The following is a 24,448-nucleotide window of genomic DNA, read 5'->3' as shown; positions in this document are numbered from 1 at the left end:
TGGGCTCTCTGCTCAGCAGGGAGTCTGCCCACCCCCGCCTGCTTGTGATCTCTGTCGAATAAATAAATAAATAATCATTTAAACATAATAATAAAAATAATACCTAGTGAAAGAAGTCTGACAAAAAAAAGTCTGCATTCTGTATGATTCCATTTAAATAAGTCTCTAAAACATGCAAACTAACAAACTAACCTCTAGTAACACAAAACAGAACAGTGGTTGGGAGCTTTGGGAAGAGGGAGGAGATACAAAAGGTACAGAAAACTTCTGAACTTGTTGGATGCATTCATTATTTTGATTGTGGTGATGGTTTCACAATTATGTGCATATGCAAAACATATCAAATTATATACTCTAATATTTGCTTATTATTGTATGTCTGTTATATCACAGTGAAGCTGTTTTGCCTTCTTTCTAATGTATCTTCACTCCATTCTTGGGAGGCTGGACCCACTCCGTTCTTGATATTCCATACAAGGAATATCAGAGTCTCATTTATACATCTCTAAGATTTCATATATCAGAAGAGTGTCTTGGGCTGGGACACAAAGCCCTCTACTTCCACCTCAACCATCATTTCAGCCAGCCACCACTTTCTCAAACCTGTACCTCTCCCCAACATCTTATATGTCTCAATCCTTCTCCTAACTCCCCCTATAGTTCCCAAGAAATATCCAAGGACACAACAATATCCTTTCCTACCCCAATGTGCACCCTGCTCCTCCAAATTTCAGATCCTTCTCACCCTGATCTTTTAGCCACAATGAGGATTGCACTGGCAAGCAAATTGTTTAGTTTCTATTTTGTTCATTTCTGATCTTGTCTTTATCAACGTCCTTCCTTCTACTGGTTTTGAGTTTTGTTTGTTCTTTTTCTAGCTCCTTCAGGTGTATTTTTTGGTTGGTTTATTTGTGATTTTTCTTGCTTCTTGAAGTAGGCTGGTATTTTATAAACCTCCCTCTTAGAACAGCTTTTGATGCATCCTAAAGATTTTGGGGCTGTTGTGTTTTCATTTTCATATGTCTCCATGGTTTTCTTTGTTTTTCTGTTTTTTGTTTTTAATTTCCTCTTAAGCAAACTGTTTTAAAAAGACCCCTTTAGCCTTCCGTGATGGCAAAGTACATCAAAATCCAGCTTCCCGGCAAGTCAGGAATTAATTCGTAGGGCAATGGTTCTCAAAGTGTGGTCCAGAGCCAACAGCAGCAGTACCTATGATCCTGAGTTCTAGGTTCACTCTAGGGGTGGAGCCCAGTAAAAATTTTTAATAAGGCTTCCGGGTGATTTGGAGGCACACCACTGTTCTAGGGGAAAAAACCAGAGACGACAGGAAGAAAGTTAGAATGGAAGCACACCAGCGAGTATGAATAGGAGGTGGCGTGGGGATTTTAAAACAGAGAGATATTAAGGAAGAACTCATTATGTAGTCAGAAAACCTACCCTGCCCCAGAGAGCTTTCCCGAAAGATGTTTCGACATTCAGGTCAAGAACCGGCAGGTACGGCAGCAAGGGACCGGTCGCTGGCTGACCAGGTCGCTCGCTACAGCGGGACTGGATCAGCTACGCGGGTGTTCAGAGGTTAAATCTCCTCAACCCGCCCCCAGCCTGCCGCCGACCCCTTGCGCCTGCGCCGGGGCGGGCGCCCCCCGCGCCATAGAGCTGAACTATCCTCCCAGTTTCCTAGAGTGGACGCGGCGATGGCGGTTTCGCAGCGCGTGGGGCTTGACAGGGACCTGAAGGACACGTCGAGGTATGGGTGATGTAAGGTCATGGGAGCCAGGGGACCTCGGATGATCTCGCCTCTTGGGCTGCCTTGCGGCACCGCCAGGAAACCCTGTGGGGTTTCTCGAGTCCGTAGAGAGTCCCCGGCCGCGCGGGTCGCCCCCAGGCGCTGCTCCTGGGGCGGTGGGTCCTCGGCCTAATGTGCTTTGGGTACCCGGGCAGCACCTACGCGGCCTTGGGTTCAACCGAATGAACACCGGAAACTTTGGGGACATGTGGAATCAGGAAGGGGGGTGCATCCTCGCAGATCCGCAGAGCGTGCGGGGGAAAAGCAGCCTGAATGTGCGAGCGCTGGGAAAACGGAAGGAGGGAAAGGGATAATGATGGTGACCAGTAGTGCCGGGGCGGTATAGGAGAGGCAGCGAATAGAGCGTTAACCGCCGAAACAGAAATTTACAATATCCTCCCCTGCCTTCTCTTCCCAGTTACATTCTTATTTCAGGAGCCTTAATCGCCAGTTATGTTTGAAGGTCCCTAGTCTTGGAATGGAGACTGCACGTCCAAAATGGTTTATGTCCGAGCCTCATCACGAGGGAGGAAGCCTAATAAATTCTCGCAGAAAACCACTTGGAAATTTATTTATTTATTTATTTATTTATTTTAAGATTTTATTTATTTATTTGACAGACAGAGATCACAAGTAGGCAGAGAGGCAGGCAGAGAGAGAGAGAGGAGGAAGCAGGCTCCCTGCGGAGAAGAGAGCCCGATGCGGGACTCGATCCCAGGACCCTGAGATCATGACCTGAGCTGAAGGCAGCGGCTTAACCCACTGAGCCACCCAGGCGCCCAACCACTTGGAAATTAAATGAGATTTTGTTTTCTCCTTCACTTCTCTTATATCTAGAGGATGTTTCTCCGAAATTATATCTCCGGTCTCCATGATGATTGCCTTCCAAGCCCAGTGGTACCCTGTTGCCTCCAGGTTTCAGACTCCTATGCGGACAAGAAAAGCTTACTGAGGAAATGGTAATTCTCCAGTTGCTCCCCGAGGTGCCAAGCGTCCAGTTACAGCCCATGGAGATCCACTTCAATTATGAGTCTCAAGAACACCACCTTCTGTCAGGTGAGAAGCAGTGCATTCTACCTTTCTTAGGCGGTTCAGATGGTGGGGAGGGTTGTTAATGGTGCAGTGTTAGTGTCTTCCAGGCTATTGGTATTCTTCGTTCCCTATCCCTCACTATATTAGGCGGTATCATGTCTTGAGTGCTACAAGCCCAGTCACATAGCTTTATTGTGAATTCTGGCAGAGTCAGATTCTCATGGAGTTCCCTCCTCTCCTTAAGTTCCCAGTTGCCCATTTTCCCCCTTATAATCACTTTCTCACCGGTCTGTCAGTGTTTGATATTTTCCCTTTAAAATCTTTTCAAGTCATCTTTTTCAAGTACGGATTGGGCTAATTAAAAGTTTGGTTGGAGTCTGACACCCTGGATTCAAATACTAGCTTTGTCATGTACTAGCTTCAGTAAATTACTTGCGTTTTCTTTCTTTTTTTTTTTTTTTTTAAACGATTCTGCTTTCTGCTTCCTCATTTTATAAGTATTTAGTAACTCATACCTTGGAGGTTATTTTGAGGGTTGTGTCTATTGCTCCATAATAAAGGACCCCAAAATTTAGTGACCTTAAACATCAGACATTTTTATTTTATTTATTTATTTATTTATTTTAAAGATTTTATTTATTTATTTGAGAGAGAGACAGAGAGAGAGAGCATGAGCAAGGAGAAGGTCAGAGAGTGAAGCAGACTCCCCATCGAGCTGGGAGCCTGATGTGCGAGCTGGGAGCCTGATGTGGGACTCGATCCCGGGACTCCGGGATCATGACCTGAGCCGAAGGCAGTCGTCCAACCAACTGAGCCACCCAGGCATCCCCAGACATTTTTAAACCATGCTATTTTCTTATGGTTCTGTAGGTCCTCAACTTGGGCTGGTTTCAGCCGGCAGTTTTTTCTCCTGGTTTCGTCTGGGATCACTTGTGCAGTCATCTAGTGGCTCAACTAGGGCCAGGGTCTGAGTATCAGCCATATATGTCTGGCTGTTGGTGCTGGTCATGGCTGGGGTCACCCACCTGCAGCTGTCCAGCCCACTCTTTCTCACAGGGCAGCCAGTTTTCCATACGGAGAGAAGGAAAGCCTTGGGATGCATAAGCACTTTTCTAACTTATGTTTGTGTTATATTGACGTTCCAGAGTCATTGTGGAAAAGAACTACACAAGGATGTAGTTATTTGGAGATAGGGTTTGTTGGGATCCCTTACTACTATAACAAACACCACAAGCACTAATAATATTACATTATATAAAGTTCTGCACACAGACCAGACTGTTAGTGAATTCTTTATAAGTGGTAGGCACTGTTATTTTTAGTTAGATAATTTTAATCCCATTCTTTTTTTTTTTTTAAGATTTTATTTATCAGTTTGACAGACAGAGATCACAAGTAAGGAGACAGGCATGCAGAGAGAGAGGAAGGGAAGCAGGCTCCCTGCTGAGCAGAGAGCCCAATTTGGGGCTCGATCCCAGGACCCTGAGATCATGACCTGAGCTGAAGGCAGAGGCTTTAACCCACTGAGCCACCCAGGCCCCTCTTTAATCCCATTCTTATTCAGGTGTTCTGCAGGGTCTCATTTTCACATCATATTTTGCTATTTTCTGATTTGGTCCTCTCATTTTGCTTTTGAAATTTTACTGTCTTTTTTTTTTTTTTTTTTATACTCCAGATCTTCTGCCTCTTTGTAGTTTTGAGTATTTTTATTTTGTTTTGTTTCTCTCTTCTATATTTAGAACTTGTCTTTCCTTAAGAATCTATTGTAAGGCATCTAGCTCTCATTTTTCATGAGAATTACTACAGAATTGGGTCTCCTTCTTGCAGTTTTATATAAATTTACATATTGCATGTGTTTGTGTCTCTTAGAGTGTGTGTGAAAGAACATTTTTTTACTATAGAATAATATAATTATACTAAAGTACATTTATAAAATACAGACAGACACAAAACAGGGAATTTAAATAACATACAGCTCCACCATCTAAAGATAGTCACTGGAATGCCTGGGGGGCTCAGTTGGCTAAGCAACTAAGTTCGGCTCAGGTCATGACCCTAGAGTCCCGGGATCAAGTCCCACATTGGGCTCCTTGTGCTCAGCGGGGAGCTTGCTTCCCTCTCTGCCTCTGCCTGCTTGTGCTTGCTCTCTCTCTGTCTCTGACAAATAAATAAATAAAATCTTCAAAAAAATAGGGGTGCTTGGGTGGCTCAGTGGGTTAAAGCCTCTGCCTTCGGCTCAGGTCATGGTCCCAGGGTCCTGGGATCAAGCCCCGAATCGGGCTCTCTGCTCAGCGGGGAGCCTGCTTCCTCTTCTCTCTCTCTCTGCCTGCCTCTCTGCTTACTTGTAATCTCTGCCTGTTAAATAAATAAATAAATAAATAATCTTTAAAAATAAAAAAGATAGTCACTACTAACAATGTGTCCTTCTAATAAGTAATCACCTATTCAACAAATATTTATTGTTGATAAATGTTTATTAGTTAATCAGAATATAGCTTATTAATTATTGCTGACCATATAATATGGTTAGTTATTGAGGGGCTACTCTTATACTGTTTTAAGTGCTGGGCATATAGCAGTGAACTGAACAGAAAAGCCTTTGCCCTCAAGGAGCTTACAGTCTGGTGGGGGAAATAGGAAATAAATAAATATATGGTAGAACATCAGATAGTGGTAATGGTTACAAAGAAAATAAACCAGGATATATCAGTCAGGATTCTAGCAGGAAACAGATGGTTCATTTAAATTGGTAATTCAACATTTCATGAAGAAGATGGGCAGGATTACAGAAATTAATAAGGGTTAGAGTACAGCTTTGGGACCAAAAAAATAAGCAGTTACTACCCTTAGGCCTAGTGTTACAAAGGGAGAGACTGATTACCAGATCCTGGAGAGTATAGCTGTAGGGTAGAGCTCCCCAGTAGGAGCAATAGCCTTTGCTAAAAGAAGCACAGTCACTTGCAACTCCTGGCCCAGCAAGAAGGGAGTCAGGATGTAGAGTGAATGAAGAACTCATCCTGGTTTCCCCTGGGATTTAGCACTGAAAGTCCTATATCCCAAGATCCCCATCTGTTTTGGACAAACCAGGATAGTTGGTCATTCTACAGTTCTCCTCCTAATTGCAAGCCAGAGGACACAGAATCCCAAGTGCTGCAGTCCATAAATTAGTATCAGCCTCTTGGAGCACAGAGAAACATGAACAGTAGACCTAGAGGGGCAAAAGGAGAATATCCCATTACAGTCCATCCCTTTTAACCTATAATATTTACTTTTGTCCTTTGTTTGGTTTATCATGTTCCTAACACAGAGAAAAACAGTCTCTTAAGCTTCTGCTTCACAGGTTGACTTGTAATTAAATTATACCCCCCCCCCCACCAAAACGTGAAACTTCACTGCCATTGATGCTCCTCATATTAGGTAGTGAGGTAAAGGGGGTGAAGACATAATTAACTTAAAATCACTGCTGCAGGTTTTACTATTCATAAAGCCAAAACTGATAATCATAACATCTTTTTTCATCACCCATTCTATGTTGTCTCTACCCTCTGTCAGGATCTCAGTGGCAGACTTCTTTACCTAGTTTAATAACATAAACCTTTCTTCCTGGATGATCTGAGTCTTTGATGATCTTGTCTCTTCCATGTTATTTCAGTGTACCATTGATTGGGCCTTTAGATAGGAGAGAACTAGGAAGCACCCGCATTGAATTACCTGATTTCCACGCCTTTTTTTTCTTGCCCTTGTTATGTAGCAGCAGCCAACCCCCAGTATCAATTGGTATCAGTCATCCCAGCCAGCAGAGCAACCCTTTCTCTTGCCAGTTGGTTCAGCAGCATGAGGAACCCAAATGGCCAGGAGACAGTCTCAGCTTCAGATTTAACAAAATCATGACTTTGTTCCATGGTAGACATATTTCTTCTTTGAGAACCAGAACCCCAAACTCACCAAGCCCAAGATTATGGGGATAGGAATTAAAAATTATATGGGGGCACCTGGGTGGCTCATTTAGTTGATTGTCCGACTCTTAATTTCATTTCAGGTTGTAATCTTAGGGTCATGGGGTTAAGCCTCACATCAGGTTCCCTGCTCAGTGGGGAGTCTGCTTATTTCCCTCTCTGTCTGCCCCCACCCACGTGTGCATGCACACTCATGTGCTCTCTCAAATAAATCTTTAAGAATATAAATATAATACAATCCATGATATGAATGGATTATTAGTTATATAGTGAAAGGAGACATTTTACTACTCCTCTACCCTTGGCTCCTATGCGCAGGTACTCTGGCCATAGATAAGACAACACTGTTTATTCTCCTCTGGTTTAAGGCACATATTGCATCCTGTAGGACAGCACCCTGAGATTAGGGTGTTGTTGCCTAGCCTGGTACCGTAACTGAGCCTTCAGTAAATCATTCCACTATTATTGGAATCCACTTACTTCTGGATGATGGGACGTGTGGTAAGACCCGTGAATTACATGTGTGTGAGCTTATTGCTGTACTTTTTTCCCTGTAAAACTACTCCTCTGGAGGTATTATTGTATAGAATCCCATGGTAATAAATAAAGCATTCTCTTAGGTCAGTGCACATTTGTATTTGGACTATATATTTAGTCCTTTGAAAACAAATTTTTGCCCTCTTCATGATAGAAGGAGCCACGTCTGATGAATCTGCCCCCTAGTTGTGGGCTCGTTCCTCTCCGGAGAATTGTACCATGTTAGGGGCTCAGGGTTGGTCCCAGCAGTTGGCTGCATGGCTATATAGCTGTGATAATAGGCATATCAGCCTTGTAAGTAGACACCCATATTGTTGAGCCCACACATAGCTTCCATGACCACTTTGTACATGAATCCATTGGGCAAACATTAGTAAAAAAGCTGACTGATATTCACAACGTGGATCACCATGTCCATCTGATTGAGAGGCTTCTTTCAAGTGGATGCCCTTTGGTGAGTATTCACACAGAACACAAATACATTCATTCTTTGCCCATCGTAGGAGGTCTGTTATAATTTTCTTCTATAATCCTTATATCTGATCTTCCAGGCTTGTTCTTTTAGCTACCTAACTAGCCAATAACCCATTAGTCATTATCCATGAATCAATACAGATGTGTATCTTAGGCTCTGTTGCCTTCCATGAAAGTGGACAGCCAGGTATATACCTGAAATTCTGTCTAATGGGAGGATTTGCCTTTACCAGTATGTTTCAGGTCACTTCAGAGTCAAGGTGTAAGTGAAAGATTCGTTTTCTGCTAGTGTCCACACACTGAGCAGACCCATCTATAACTCAGTTCTGTACATTTTCCTCCTCTGTTAACTGATAAGAGGGAATTCCCATTAGGCCATGAATATTGGCTAATAAGGAGGGGATTCGTGGAGCAATAAGGAAACCCACATCACTAGCTCATGGAATTTGTCTTCCATCCTTGCTTTTATAATGGAACGCTGGTCTGTATGTCTAGTTTTAGGATTTGGTGGGTCAACTGGGTAGCTCACATTGATCAGCTTGTAATAGTCATTTAGTGTTCTGTGGTGAAGCATTAAGTCTTATTAGTGCCCAAGAGCAGGCCAGCATCTGTTTTTCACTTAGAAAATTGATGGCAGAAGAGAATATGGCCTTACTCCGGTGTAGTTCTCTTCTGGAGGCTTGCAGAAGCCTTAATACAGCATCCCTGACTACTGCAGACATTTCTTACTATTGGTTATCTGGGTTAATAAAGTCATGTGATAGGACAGCTTACATTGCAACCTGGACCCATGCAAAGCCTTTTTTAAAATTTTGAGTCAGGGTACTAATATTGGTCGTTTCAGCACATTCGACTGTGATATCTGTTGTCTCAAAAATGCAGAGCTCTCCAAGTATTGTGTCTTTCTGAGGTGGTAACAGTTGGTTAGAGATATAAGGGAAGTGAGAAAACAAGCCACATGGCTATCTGAGAGAAGAGTGTTTTAGGCACAGGGACCAGCAAATGCCAGAGGCCCTTTAATGTAGCAGGAACAGTTGGGGTAGACAGGAAACGGGAATGAAATGAGAGCAGAGAGAGAAAGGACAGGATGGAACCTTCTGAGCCATAGTAAGGACACAGTATTCCCAGTGTAATAGGAAACCACTGGAACATTTTGTGCATGATAATAACATATAAAGATTACTCTGGAGATGCCTGGGTAGCTCAGTCAGTTAAACATCTGCCTTTTGGCTCGTGTCATGATTCCATGTTCCTGGGATGGAGTCCTGCATCAGGCTCCTTGCTCAGCCAGGAGCCTGCTTCTCCCTCTCCCTGCCACTCCCCCTGCTTGTGTGCCTTCTTGCTATCTTTCTCTCTCTCTGACAAATGAATAAATTTAAAAAAAATTAAAGTATACTGTGTTATGGAGAGTAGGGGAAAGGTAAGTTAGAAGAAAAATGTTTTAAGAAAAGAGTAATCAATTATGTCAGATAAATACAGAAGAAGATTGAGAATTGACCATCAGATTTGTTAAGATAGAGCTTATTAGGGATTCTGATAAGTGCAGTTTTGATGGAGTTAAGGAGATAAAAGCCTGATTGCAGTGAGTTAAAAAAAGGATAGACTTAATATTGGTTAGCATATAGAGCAGTGTGAACTCAAACTCAAAAATAAGACCCAGCAATTCTGGTCCTAAGTTTATGTAACCTGGAGAAACACTTGAATATATGCATAAAGATAAATGTACCAGCAGATTCATATGAGCATTGTTTGAAATAAAAAATATTACTGTCCATTGAAGGAGAATGGCTAAATAAATTGAGGTATATGTCACACTATGGTAGTGAACATAAGTAGACTGCAGTTACACGATTGAATATGGATGAATTTTCCAAACATAATGTTGAGCAAAAAAAAAAAATACAAAAAAACAAATCATAGAATATATGTGATATAATTCCATAAATGTGTATAGTTCAAAAACATGCTTTATTTGTCTGCTAGGGCTCCCATAACAAAGTATCACAAACTGTGTGGCTTAAACTGCAATTTATTTTCTCACAGTTCTGTGCCTTAACTTTTGTCATCTGTGCTTTGCTTTCTTCTAGAAGTGTTATAGTTTTAGTTTTTATGTTTATGTTTATATTAAATTTCTAGTTAATTTTTGTATATAGCATAAGAAAAGATGGTTAATTTATGTTACTGTTACAGCTGAAAAGATATAACAATATCTTTTGTTTGAAAAAGACTATCCTTTCACCATTGATTTTCTTAGCAACTTTGTTGACAATCAGTTTTACATAAATGTTTGGATCTATTTATGGACTCAGTCTTTTTCCATTAGGGGATATGCTTGTCCTTATGCAGTCCCATACTGCTTTGATTACTATAGCCTTATAATAAAGCTTGAAATCTGGTAGTGTAACTTCTTTAATTTTGTTCTTCTTTTCCAAAATTGTTTAGACTCTTCTGTGCCTTTCTACATAAAGTTTAGAATCAGTTTGTCAATTTCTATGAAAAAATACTGCTGAGGTTTTGATTGGAGTTGCATTGAACCTATAGCAAAGTTTGGGAAGAAATCCACCATCTTAACAATATTAAATCTTCCTCTCCATAAGTGATGGCATATATTTCTGTTTATTATGTCTTCTTTAACTTCTCTTAGCAGTGTTTTGTAGTGTTCATTATAAACATATACACGTATTTTGTTTAATTGTTTTTAAATATTTTATTTTTGGTGTAATTAAAAATGTTTTTAATTTTAGGCTCTAATTTTTCATGGGTAGTATACTAAAATACAGTTGGGTTTTGTATGTTATTCTAATAAACTCATTTATTTATTTGACAGACCACGATCACAAGTAGGCAGAGGCAGGCAGAGAGAGAGTGGGGAAAGCAGGCCCCCCACTGAGCAGAGAGCCCTATGTGGGGCTCAATCCCAGGACCCTGAGATCATGACCTGAGCCGAAGGCAGCGGCTTAACCCACTGAGCCACCTAGGCACCCCTATTTTTCATGTCTTGTTGCATTGGCTAGTAATACTAAACAGAGCTTACCTTAACCCCCAATAGTAGCCTCTGATCAGGCTGGTTGGTGCTCTTCCCAGTGACAGCCAGGCTGCCACTGCTGCCTTCTCTCTCTCCTTCTCCGCTATCCCTCAAGAACTCTTTCATATTGCTTACCTTACTTATGTTAATGTTGCTTGTGTATTAGTTTTAATTTAATCAAAACTTTCATAATTACTCTGACTAGGTTTCAGTATTCCCAGATCTCCTGTGACAAACATATGCAGGACATATCTGGTAAACCATTTCAATACATGGTTCTTATGATCCATTACTTATTGATTCTTCCTAATTGCTCTTTCAGAGGATAATTTTCAGTGTTTTAGAGCACTCTCATATTGTGATATACAGTATGAAGAATACATTCCATTTGGATTTTTTATTGTTCTAGGTGGTGAGACTAAGACCAAGATTGGAGAGGTGACTTCAGAGGAGGAAATTACAACAAAAATTGAACCATTGCCTGAGGAGTCTGGCAGCCCCAGAGATGATGTCCTCCAGGATTCTGAATGCAGAGGATTTTGTGAATTTGGGGATAAATTAAATGAGAAGGATCAAAATTTCTTTAAAAGACAGCATAACTGTGATGAATGTGGGCAAAGCTTTGCTTGGAGTACAGGCCTTATTAGGCATCGAAGAACCCATTGGGAGAAACCCTATGAATGTGATAAGTGTGGAAAGGCTTTTAGTGTGAGCTCAGCTCTGGTTCTGCATCAGAGAATTCATACTGGAGAGAAACCCTATCCTTGTACTTGGTGCATTAAAAGTTTCAGTCGGAGCTCAGACCTTATTAAACATCAAAGAGTCCACACTGGTGAAAAACCTTATAAATGTGATGAATGTGGGAAAGCCTTCAGTCAGAGTTCTGATCTCATCATCCATCAGAGAATCCATACAGGAGAAAAACCCTATCAGTGCAGTCACTGTAGTAAAAGTTTTAGCCAGCGCTCAGATCTGGTTAAGCATCAGAGAATCCATACTGGAGAGAAGCCTTATACATGTAACCAGTGTAACAAACATTTTAGTCAGAGTTCTGATGTTATAAAACATCAAAGAATCCACACTGGGGAGAAACCATATAAATGTGATGTGTGTGGAAAAGCCTTCAGTCAGAGCTCAGATCTTATTCTGCATCAGAGAATTCACACTGGGGAGAAACCATATCCATGTAATCAGTGTAACAAAAGTTTCAGTCAAAACTCAGATCTTATTAAACATCGAAGGATCCACACTGGAGAGAAACCCTATAAATGTAATGAATGTGGTAAAGCTTTTAATCAGAGCTCAGTACTTATTCTGCATCAGAGAATTCACACTGGAGAGAAACCCTATCCATGTAATCAGTGTAGCAAAACCTTCAGTAGACTTTCAGATCTCATGAATCATCAGAGAATTCACACTGGAGAGAAACCTTACCCATGTAGCCAGTGCAGCAAAATGTTTAGTCGAAGATCAGACCTTGTTAAACATCATAGAATTCATACAGGGGAGAAGCCCTATGAATGCGATGAGTGTGGGAAAACCTTTAGTCAGAGCTCAAATCTTATTCTCCATCAGAGAATCCACACTGGAGAGAAACCCTATCCATGCAGTGATTGTACTAAAAGTTTTAGTCGTCGTTCAGACCTCGTTAAACATCGAAGAATACACACTGGAGAGAAGCCGTATGCATGTAACCAGTGCAATAAAAATTTCAGTCAAAGCTCAGACCTCACCAAACATCAGAGAGTGCACTCTGGGGAAAAGCCCTATCATTGTGATCATTGTGAGAAAGCCTTCAGCCAGAGTTCTGACCTTATTCTTCATCAGAGAATTCACACTGGAGAAAAACCATACCCATGCACACAGTGCAGCAAAAGTTTCAGCCAGAACTCAGACCTTATCAAACACCAGAGAATCCACACTGGGGAAAAACCCTATCAATGTCCTGAGTGTGGAAAGGCTTTTAGTCAGTGCTCAGCTCTTATCCTACATCAGAGGATCCACACTGGAGAAAAACCATATTCATGTGATCAGTGTGGTAAAAACTTTAGTCGGCGCTCTGATCTCATTAACCATCAAAGAATCCACGCTGGTGAAAAGCCATGTAAATGTGATGCATGTGGGAAAGCCTTCGGCACATGCTCTGAGCTTACTGAACACCAGGGAATCCACACTGGGGAGAGACCCCACATGTGTGTCCAGTGCAACAGAAACTTTAGCCAGCTCTCTGAGCTTATTAATCACGAGACAGTCCATTCTGAGGAAGACAGGCTAAGTGTGATAAATGTGGGGAAACCTTCAGAGTATTCACAGATTTTATTTCATACCAGAGACACTATACCAGAAAAAAATGTTAGGAATGCTATTGATTATGAAAATGGTTTTAATCAGTGCTCAACTCTTGTGCTACATTAAAAGGAAACACACTGGACAGAAAACACTAAGTTCTACAATGAAAGTTTAACTGAGAGCTCAGACATTACTAAACTTAAGAAAGATTCTGAGTTCCATGAGTAATTGAGAAAACCTTCAATATGAATAAATATTACTGAATGTCAGCAACAATGGAAAGAAATTTCTGTCTGTTATAATGAAAAAACAAAACAAGCCTCTGGCCTTTTATTCAAATATAATCTACAAGGGGAGAGTTTTATCATTATAAGAAATGAATAACAATATTAATGCAGAACCTTATCAGATACTGTAAAGATCAGTGTGATGGGGTGTGCAGTCAGCTCAGAAGGAAATGTATTAGTGTCATTATCTCAAACCTTTAGTGAGCCCTAATTATTACATACCAGAGAAGTTACATTAGAGAATGTGGGGAAAACTTAAACCCCTTCTACATCTTCATTAGCATTCACTCATAATCGGCATGCCACTTACCACCTGACAATAGAGAGTCCTACCTTATGCTCACATTACTTAATCTGTCTTAAATTCCCCGTGTGTGAGCATGCAATGATATTCTGGTATTAAACTTGTTAACTACATCATTCCAGTGCCCTATTTTCTCAGAAAAATTTTTTTCTTTGCCCTAGTTTCGGTTTTCCTAAAGAGTAGGAATTTTCAGGTTCCTGCAATAGGGACAGAAAATATGGACTTATTTTGCTTTCAGTAATGCAGCCCATAGACCAGTGGTTTGAAATCATTTCTTCCATATTACCATTTAATCACAGTTTCTTAAATATGAGACAATTTTTTTAAATTCCATATGTCAGAGTCTAGCACTATGTCATCTATAGATAAACAAAAATGAGCGCTGAAGTAGTGCCCACATGACTAATTTGTATACCATATTCTGTCTAAAAATAAAGATGTCGATTTTTTTCAAGTGGCAACATTTATCAGACTGGTTTTGATTTCTGATATACATATGGTAATAGGCTACTATATGCAAAGTTTTTAACTGAAAAATAGAAACTTATTTAAGAATAAAAATTTAAAATTGTTTTTCTAGTATTAACCATTTGTTAAGATTCCACTGCTATACGCTGAATATTCCCTATAATCATCCAGTTACTATATCACTTTAATAGTTATTGTTATCTACAATGTGCAAGGCATTTTTTTAAGGTTTTGTGGTATACACAGAAAATATACAAAGCATATGTGATAAAGTCTGATGTATAAAGAAAACACATGGCTCAATACAATCGTAGAGGTAGATAAGATGCTTATATGAGGAAGTAGGGTTCAATTCTAATTGGAAAGAAAGTTTGGGGAGCTCCAGAGATTTGAGTTTTGAAGGATGGGATTAGAGGCATAGAGTCAGGAAGGGAGTAGTCAACAAAGTCACAGAAGCAAGAGGGTGTAAGAAATGATGTGGAGTATGTGCTTAGTCATTAATTCATTCAATACACATTCAGTGTCAGGCACTACTGAGTACTACTCAAGGGGATAGGAAGGGTTCCTGCCCTTACACTCAAGTGTTTTTGCAAATAATGACTAAAACATGTACTTAAGAGGGTAAGAATAAGGTGGAAATCAAAATGAAGTACGAGAAAAGACTGCTAAGGAGTATGATGCTAAATGAGCAGGCACTTCAACTTTCTGGCATTTAGTATCACGTAAAATGGAAGAGTACTAGTTATAACAGGATTGAGTTTCATATTTCTGTATTTGTTCTCAAGATAGTGGAAAGCCATTGAGATCTTTGAACCAAGGAATGGTATGATTATCTTACTGCCTTGGGAAGAGTAAAATCAAATGGGGAAGGAGCAGAAAGAAAAACTTTTGAAGTCTGCAAATAAAAGCATGAGGGTCATAAGCAGAAGAGCTAAGAGGCATTGACATGACAGTAAGTTGAGAAGAGAATAGGAAAAGGTATAATTAATTAGCTTTATTCTTTGGGGGATTTAAAAAGTGAAGAAATAGGATGATGAAATTTGTATCAAGTTTACCCCTCTCTCCTGAGGATAAATTTTAAGAGCCAACTGCTTACTGCACATTTCTACCAACTGCTTCCTATACACCCCCATGACATCTTCCTGAATTCCCTATCCTGGCTAAGCACCTTGCTGTACAGCCATCCTGTACTCTCCACTTTCCCAAGTTTTCTAAATCCACTTGCTCACTAGGTTTTAGAAACGAGTTACAAAAGTAACACTACATATATATAAATATGATTTTTAAAAGTCTGACAATAACAAGTGTTGAGAAGGAACATGGTAGATCAGTAGTTGTATTACATCAGTAATTACGTTACATATAAATGAACTTTGAGAAAAATTCTTGCATTTCTTATAGTTTATAGGGTACTTTTTCAAGCAAGACCCACTGTAAGAGCAAGGATCCAGGGAATTCAAAATTAAAGTATGGAAAAAGATACTCCGTTAAAACACTAACCAAAAGAAAGCTGTTAATCACTGTACCAATATTAGACAAGAAGTAGACCTTAAAACCGAAGGCTTACTATAGATAAAAGTGGACATTTTTATTGATAAAAGAGTCAGTTTACCAAGAAAATACAAATATTCCAAAGTAGATACATCTAATAATTTTGCTTCGAAGTATATAAAACTATAATTGACAGCAAAATTAAAATGAGAAAGATGAATCTACAATCCTAGTGGAAGACTTCCCCACAGCTCTCTCAGTAAACAAGCAGAAAAAAAAATGTTTAAGAATATAGTACATGTGGACATACAGGATATGTTAATAAAATGACCTACCTAACATACAGAAAACAGTGCAACCAACACTGGCAGAAAACTCCTTTTGGATGTACAAAGAACATTTACCATAGCTGACCATGTGCTGGTTTGTAAAGCAAGCCTCAGCAAATTCATCAGACTGAAATAATTTAGTATAGTGCTGTCCAATAGAACTTAATAGGTTCTTGTCAGTAGCGTTCAGTACAGTAATCACATAGTTAATAGTCACTAGCCCTTAAAATGTGGCTACTGAGCCCTTAAAATGTGGCTAATGTAACTGATGAACAACATTTTATTTAATTCTAATTAATTTAAATAGTCACATCTGGTTAGTGGCTACCACATTGGACAGGAAGACTTAGCATATGTTTTCAGACAACAATAAAATTAGCTAGAAATCAGTAACACACACACGCTAAAAAATAAATTCCCAAATGTTTAGAAATCAAGACAATTTAAATCACCTATAGGTAAAAGAAGTAAGTATAGTGGAAATTTGGAAGGTATTTTTGTCTGGATAACAGTAAAAATTGTGGGAAAGAACTAAAGCCCTGATTAAAGAGAAATTTATGGCATTCAGTGCCTATATTAGGAAAGACAGGGCTACAATTCACTGATTTAAATATCCATTGCGAGAAGTTAGAAAAAGAATAGTAAGTAGATCAGAATGTAGAGAGAGGTTCATACAGTGCTGTTCTGGGTTCCCATCGTAGCTTAAAGGGAAATTTTCACAATGTCCAGAATATTTGATGTTCTCCAAATGAAGGAAGAGGGTGTTCTCAAATTCCTCGCAGCGGGAACCCACTCAGGTGGTACCAACTTGACTTCTAAGCGGAATAGTACATCTACAAAAGGAAAAGTGATGGCATCTTTAGCATAAATTTGGAGAGAACCTAGGAGTAGCCTCTGTTGGCAGCTCAAGCCATTGTTGCCATAGAAACCCAACTGATGTCAGGGTCATGACCTTCAGGAATACTGGCCAACGAGTTGTGCGGAAGTTTGCTGCCGTCCTTGGACCCCCCACTATGGCTGGCCGCTTCACTTCGAGAGCCTTCATTAACCAGATCCAGGGAGTGTTCCAGGAACAAAGACTTCTGGTGGTTACTGCTGCCAGGGCTGACCACCGGCCTCTCACAGACGTGTCTGGTGTTGACCTGCCCACCACAGCCATGGTAGAGCAACCCATCTGCTGTACGTGGACATCGCCATCCCATAGGCAAGGGAGCTCACTCAGTGGGTCTGATGTGGAGGATGCCACCCAGGGAGGTCTGCGCATGCGTGGCACCAGGTCCTGGGTACAGCTAGAGGAGGTCCTCCCAGACCTCTCCTTCCACAGAGATTCTGAAGAGATTGTAGGGCAGAGCAGACCGCTGCTGAAAAGGCTGTGACCACAGAGGAATTTCAGAGTGAACGGACGGCTCCGGCTCCTGGATTTACCACTCCTCAGCCTGAGGTCACAGACCACTCTGAAGGCATGCGGGTGACCTCCGTGCCTTGTCAGCAGATCCCTGCTCAGGTCCCTGAATGGAGAGCAATGACTAACTGTTGAGTGGCTTTAAGCTGTTCTTCCACAGACCATTAAACAGAAAATGGAAATGTGGTCGACAGACAATACACGGTTTCTTAAAAAAAAAAAAGAAAAGAAAAAAAAATGAAAGAAATTGTAGAGCGCGAATTAATGAAACGGAAAACAAATATTTTGGTTCAGCTTTTGAAAGAAATAAAATTGAGAATGCCCCAGCAAAACTGATCAAGAAAAGAAGAGAGAGAGAGAGAGACATAGAGAGAAGTACCATCTGTCAGTGTAAGGAGCACAAACGTGGCCATCAATGCACATCTACAGCTGTTACAGAGAGAATATAAAGATACGACTAATAATTCCATCAAAAATTTTGAAATGTTATCCCATATTAGTTCAAGAAGAAATATAATATTTAAACAATTTGGGGTCTACTAAGGAAATTGTAATTTAAATTTTTCTTATAAAGAATATTCCAGGCCAGATACCACAGTGAGGAATACTTCCAGATGTTAAAGGAAGAAGTAAACCAATCTTCCACAGTCTTTATGGGTCCGTAATCAAAGGAGCGAGATTGATACAAAGCGAAGGTCAAGTAAAACTTTATTTTGCACCAAGCATCGAGAATCAAACTGTTCAGGGCCGCCTCTTACAGAGAGGGCGACCCCCTCCCTGCCTTACAGACTACCTTTTAAAAGGCAAAGGCTATGTGGTTGAGCCTGGCCACACACAGGTGGCCAATAAGATTATAACACACAGAGAAAGTTGCATAGTCATGCTAAGTCACACACGGGTGGCCAATTGAATTACAATTTACTCTATAGTAGATATTTGAACTAGCCTATCACCGTGGTCAGAATTGGCACCCAAAAGGCGCCCAAAAGGCAGGGCCCACACTCCTTGGTAGCTAGGGAGACAGTATGCGCACTCCACGATTGGATGTCTCCACCTGGCCTGACCCGCTCTCGTGCTTGGGCTCTGTTACCTGGGACTGTCAACCATATTTTACTAGTTTCCCGGACTTGCTTTTAAGTAAGTTCCCCTGGGGTGGGGGGGCAGGGTGGTGGTGGTGGCAGGGTCAGTTTAAGTTTTTTACTGCGTAAACAACAAAATCACTGTTTAACCAGATGGAATTGCTCTGCCTAAATAGGCCCTTACAATAGCAAAAGATGGTACATTACCCAGCTAATTTTATGGAAGCTGTAGATTATGCTCTTTACAGAGCAAGATTTCATTCCTGGAATGAGACCAGGAGGACCACGGGTTTTTCTAGATTTTCGCCCTCCCTTCAGGCCTTTGATCACTCCAGCAGTCAGGGAGGTGCTGCTGAGCCCCCAGGGCATATTAAAAGGAGTATTTTTTTCAGACAGTTGGGATCCAGTTCTCTGACAGACCAAATCCATCTACAATATCATACAATGCATACTTACCACATTCCACTTCTCTAGGCAAAGGGTTTGTTACTTGTTTATAAATGTGGTTTGAGTTAGATATTTTCACTGAATTTCATTTAACCTACTTATTCAGTGATAGAGCATGGAGCCAGTGGAATTCTCAGACCATCAGTTGGTCCAGGAAGCCCCATACGAAGTTCCATAGGAAGGGGAATATTTCTTGCCTGTAAGCCATTTTTTTTTTTTTTTTCAGATTTTATTTATCCACTTGAGTGATAGAGCTAGAGGGAACAAGCAGGGGAGAGAGAGAAGCAGGTCTCTACAGAGCTCAATCCAAGGACCCTGGGATCATAATCTGAGGCAAAGCAGACTTCTAACCAACTGAGCCACCCAGGCACCCTGCTGTAAGCCATTCTTTAGGGAAAAGGGTACCCATCTAAATAACAGGTCAGCAAAGTACTAGGTACTGCCACCTGTTTTTGTAAATATGTTTTAATGAAACCCAGCCATGCCCATTTGTTCATGTGTTATCTATGGCTGCTTCCTGCTACAATGGCGGAGTTGCAGAGTTGCAACTGAAACTGTGGGGCCTACACAGCTGAAAATATTTGTTATCTGGCCCTTTACAGAAGGGCCACGTTTGCTGACTCCTGACCTAAATGAGAACTTTCCTTCTTAATTTTATTGATTTTGATTTTTTTGCTGATTATAAATATACTGCTAACTTACTGTAAATAGCAAAAAATATGTAAAATATGTAAAAGAATAAAGATAAAAGTCACTATATCAAGAAGTCTATTTTGTGAACCTGGAAATTTGATATGTGCCATTCTATATATAGTGTGTGTGTGTGTATGTATTATTTTTCCAAAAATAATACTGGTAATGGTAAACTGAATTTTCTCCATTGTTAATAACATTTTATATGTCTGTAAGCACAGCTTTACAACATAACGTTAAATTATGGCTATGGTGGATATTTATAGTTGCTTTCTCAGTATTCCCCCCACCCCGGCCCCACCCCAAGCTTTCTCAATAATAGCACCCACCCTGATTTTCCTTTAGTAATTCACCCTTACTGGGCCATTATGTTTTCCTTAACTTTGACTTTTGGCATAATTTCAAACTTATAGAAAATTGCAAGAATAGTACAAAGAATTCCTATACATCCTTCACCCAGATTCCCCAGGTGTTGGCATTTTGTTATAATTTCTTTGTAATTCTCTACCTGTTTTGTCTAACCAGATACCTATCTATCATCTGTAGAGTTTTTTTCCAAATAGTTTAAGAGTAAGTGGCAGATGCAGTGCCTCTTTGACATTAAATGGAGCAAAAAAGAAGAGGATTTTAAGCCAAAGTGACATGGTCTGCATTCTCTATGAGCTTCTGTATGAGCTGACTGCTGTGCTGTGAACTGAGTGAAGTAGCGCAAGCAGGAAAGCAGGGAGACTATTGGCCAGAGCAACTGGAAGGACAAAACTGCCACTCTAAGATAAAGGAGACTATGAGAAGAACAGGTGTGGGAGAAACTAAAGGTTTGACATTGGGGTACGTTAGGTTTAAGATGCTGAATTAGTCATTGCTCCAAACACTTTACAAGATGCTTCCTATTTGCAGAGTGGGTGTTGTGCTTGGATACCCATAACCCTCTTAGACTACTGCCTGCACCATCCACCCCTGCAGTTGCAGGGCCACAGAACTGCAGGTCCAAGGAGCTACTGACTTGTACTTGACCTCTGGCCTGCAGCTCCTCTTGTGTGAAGCTGAATGGTACCACCTGGTAGTGTGGAGGAATTCTCATTCAGTGGTAGAAACAGACCTGAGGGCAGGAGAGTCTGCAGAAACATCTTTTCCCTCCTCTGCCGCCATGGTGAGCTCCCCCACCGCGCTGGTGCTCAGAACACACAGTGAGACTAGGCAAACAGCTGTTGGGAAGCTATGAGATGCCCCAGCAACACCCACTTGTATGTGCTTTCCTTCCTTCCTTCACCTCCCATTTACCCTCCTCAACCTTTTCTGGGATTGCATCACCCCAAAAAAGTCTTACCAATAAGGTTTTGTTTTTGTCATTTTTGGTTTTGTTTTTATCTTCGGTCCTATTTCCTTAGGAACTCGAGCTAAAGCAGGTGGAGTGGCTATTGCTGGGGTATATGAGCCTGTGGTTCAGAGAAGAGGTCTAGGCTGAGATACAGACTTTGCAGTCATAGGTAAAATTTAAGAAGACCAGACCAGATGAGATCACCCAGGAAGAGAATATAGATAGAAAAGGAAAGAGACTTGAACCCTGAGCCCTCAGGCGCCACAGCATATTGAAGTCCAGAGAGATGAAGAGAGAGCTGCATTGAGACTGAGGAGAAATGCCCCACGAGGTTAGAGAAAAACCAAACATGTTGTTCTTGAAGCCAAATGTAAATATGTCAATTATGCAAAATACTGCTGATGGTGTAATCAATAGATGTCTAGTAAATGAGTATTGGAATCAGCAATATGGAGGTGAGCAAACTATACTACAACTCTTTATGGGGATAAGATTTTGTTTAACATACAGTAATGTCACATCTCTCATTCCTGACATAATATTTATTTTCTCTTTCTTTTCCCACATTCCCCCCTCCCACTCCCCAACAATCTGGTTAGAAGTTTATTAATTTTATTAATCTTTTTTATAAGTTAACTCTTGGTTTGAAAAGAATATAGAAATTTTTTCTAGCTTTTGTGTTTTTTTTTTTTTAAAGATTTTATTTATTTATTTGACAGAGATCACAAGTAGGCAGAGAGACAGGCAGAGAGAGAGGAGGAAGCAGGCTCCCTGCTGAGCAGAGAGCCCGATGCGGGGCTCGATCTCAGGACCCTGAGATCATGACCTGAGCCGAAGGCAGAGGCTTTAACCCACTGAGCCACCCAGGTGCCCCGCTTTTGTGTTATTTTTTGATTTCCAATCTGATCTTTGCTATTTCCTTTCTTCTCTGTACTTTGGGTTTAATTTGTTCTTATTTTGGTTTCTTAGGATGGAAGGTGAGGTAGCTCACCTTAAGACTTTCTCTTTTTTTGGATAGAGTGAGCAAGTGCACAGTAGTGGGGGTAGGGGGCAGAGGGAGAGAGAATCCCAAGCAGGCGTCACACAAAGCGCAGAGGCTGATGCAGGACTGGATTCAGGACCCTGAGATCATGACCTAAGCTGAAATCGAGTTGGGCACTTAACCAACTGAGCCACCCAGGTGCCCCACAACTTTTTTTTTTCTGTTTTATTGCTATAAATTTCCCCATAAGTACTGCAATCCATAGATTATTTTTTCAAATATTACTCTATACTTCTCTTGCTTTTGAGGACTCAGACTATGATTACACATATCAGGCACTTGATATTGTACCACAGCAAGTCGATGCTCTATGCATTCTTTCTCAATATTTTCCTCTATTTTTCATTTTGAAGAGCTTCTATTGGTATGTCTTATATATATTTTTTTCTTCATCTCTTCTATTATGCCTTAACTACAATTAATCCCATCTGTTTGTTGGTTTTGCTTTTTATTTTTTAAAGTCTCAGACATTGTAGTTGTCTTTAGAAGTTTAGTTTGGTTGCTTTTTTATACCTTTCATGTCTCTACCAAACATGTTCAGTGTTTCCACTAGCTTCTTGATCATATGGAATGTAGTTATAATTGTCTTAATGTGCTTGTCTGTTAATTCTTTGTCATTTCTGGGGTAATTGAGTGATTTTTCTTATTATGGGTTATATTTTCCTGGTTCATTGCTTGATTTATAATTTCTGATTGGATGCCAGACATTATGCATTGTGCCTTAGCAGGCGCTGGAGTTTCTCTTTTTATATATATTCTTGGGTTTTGTTCTGGGATGTATTTAAATTATTTGGGTACAGTTTTATCCTCTCAGGTCTTACTCTGAAGTATCTTTTAGGGAATATGAGTCTAGGGTTCAGTTTTTCTCTGCTAAGGAGGCAGGACCCTTCCTACTGTTCAAATCCAGAGTTTCTCACCATCAGCAAGATTGATATTTAGGGCTGGATAATTTGTTATGCATTGTAGGCTATTTAGCAGCATCTCTGGCCTCTACCCACAAGACGCTAGTAAAACTCATCTTGTCTGGTTGTAACAATCAAAAAACATCTCCAGATGTTGCCAAATGTCAGGGAGGGCGGGCGGTAGTGGCAGGCAAAACTTCACTTGAGAACCAGTGTTCTGATATCCTATGAATTGAGATTTTCTAACAGGTACCCTTGGTGAGCTCCAGTGATTTTTCTCTCTCATCCTTATGGATGTTTTTTTCCCTACCTCAGGTAGTTTCCCTATACAAATGTGCTCTTCAGTACTCAACTGGAGGTGGGGGGGTGCATTCTGCAGCTCTCCAGTGTTCCCTGTTTAGTTCTTTCCTATCTGGTACATCGCCTGGCAAAAGCCACCACTGTGGCCTCCCAGAATCCCTTGCTCTATCTTCTGAACTTAGGGAGTGTGCCAGGCTCCGCTTGAGTTCTCCTTACCTGTGCTGAGGCCTAGAAACTATCTCCAGGTAGTAAACTGAGACAACCCAAGGTTGCTTCACTTGTTTCCCATCTCTCAGGGCTCCCATCTCTGATTCTTTATGGTATATATTTTACATTTGTTCAGGCAAGTTAGATCTGGTCATCTTGGCCCAATGGATTTTTTGTGTTCATGATTTAAAAACAAAACAAAATTTGCATCATAAAAAATCCAAGAGAGGAAAATTGATAATGCAAGATGGAGAATGTTGGAAACATGTCTTTGAGTAAGTATGAGAGGACAGCTTAAAGCCAGTGGAGGATTCAGGCAGAAGCACAGATGATCCAAAATTAAGAGGAAAGAAGGCATTAACAAACCAAGATATGGGCACCTTACTCCTCTCTTTTTCCCCCTGTTGTAAATATCAGTGCAATAGGTACAGATGGGGATAGGTATAGACAGAACATTTATATATGTGTATAGATAAACTTAAAATGTTAATGGGATGTTACTAAGATTGTAGACTCATGGGTCACTTTTTGGGTGATTTTCACTTCTAAACTCTATTATTACCTTCATAAAGAAAATATGCAAAGGGGCGCCTGGGTGGCTCAGTTGGTTAAGCGGCTGCCTTCGGCTCAGGTCATGATCCCAGCGTCCTGGGATCGAGTCCCACATCGGGCTCCTTGCTCAGCAGGAAGCCTGCTTCTCCCTCTGCCTCTGCCTGCCACTCTGTCTGCCTGGGCTCACTCTCTCTGACAAAAAATAAATAAATAAATAAAATAATTATTTAAGAATTTACATATGGAGCTGGACACTTTGTTCTATTCTTAGCACTTAGTTATGCTACTTCTTTGCCCAAAAATGGTCTCCTATCATAACCCTACCAATGACTAACCAGGTCTTGCACGATCTGGTCCCCTTTCCCTTATTTATTTGCAGGCTAACCCCTTATTTTACCTCATGTTTATTCTTCGTCAGTGACTCTGCCCCCTTGCTGTTTCCTGAACAAATCAGGCATTGCTCCCACATCAAGCTTTTTGCACTTGCTGTTCCCACGCATGGAATGTCTCTCCTCCAGTCTCATGGCT

At 40.6% G+C, this 24,448-nt stretch overlaps 1 protein-coding gene and 1 long non-coding RNA gene across 2 annotated transcripts; one reads left to right on the top strand and one right to left on the bottom strand.

The window, feature by feature from the left end:
• Nucleotides 1-1,295: 1,295 nt before the first annotated feature.
• Nucleotides 1,296-14,151, top strand: LOC309848230 (uncharacterized protein). Its single transcript, XM_082699536.1, has 3 exons — nucleotides 1,296-1,747; nucleotides 2,624-2,842; nucleotides 11,220-14,151. Exons 2-3 carry the CDS (start codon nucleotides 2,743-2,745, stop codon nucleotides 13,223-13,225), a joined length of 2,106 nt encoding a protein of 701 aa, XP_082555662.1. The 5' UTR covers nucleotides 1,296-1,747; nucleotides 2,624-2,742; the 3' UTR covers nucleotides 13,226-14,151.
• Nucleotides 13,176-24,094, bottom strand: LOC309848233. Its single transcript, XR_014302906.1, has 2 exons — nucleotides 23,931-24,094; nucleotides 13,176-16,811 (listed from the first exon to the last, which is right to left on the bottom strand). It is a non-coding gene; the product is annotated as an uncharacterized lncRNA (long non-coding RNA).
• Nucleotides 24,095-24,448: the final 354 nt, after the last annotated feature.

This window comes from Mustela nivalis (assembly GCF_964662115.1).
Source record: "Mustela nivalis genome assembly, chromosome: 14".
NCBI classification, from domain to species: domain Eukaryota; kingdom Metazoa; phylum Chordata; class Mammalia; order Carnivora; family Mustelidae; genus Mustela; species Mustela nivalis.
Note: the sequence above shows the minus strand (reverse complement) of the source record. Positions and strands in the feature narration are given on the sequence as shown.

Coding starts and splice junctions, on each gene's coding strand:
- LOC309848230 (XM_082699536.1), top strand. CDS start 2,743: ATGGTAATTCTCCAGTTGCTCCCCGAGGTGCCAAGCGTCCAGTTACAG. Junction 2,843..11,219: donor AGAACACCACCTTCTGTCAG/GTGAGAAGCAGT, acceptor TTATTGTTCTAG/GTGGTGAGACTAAGACCAAG.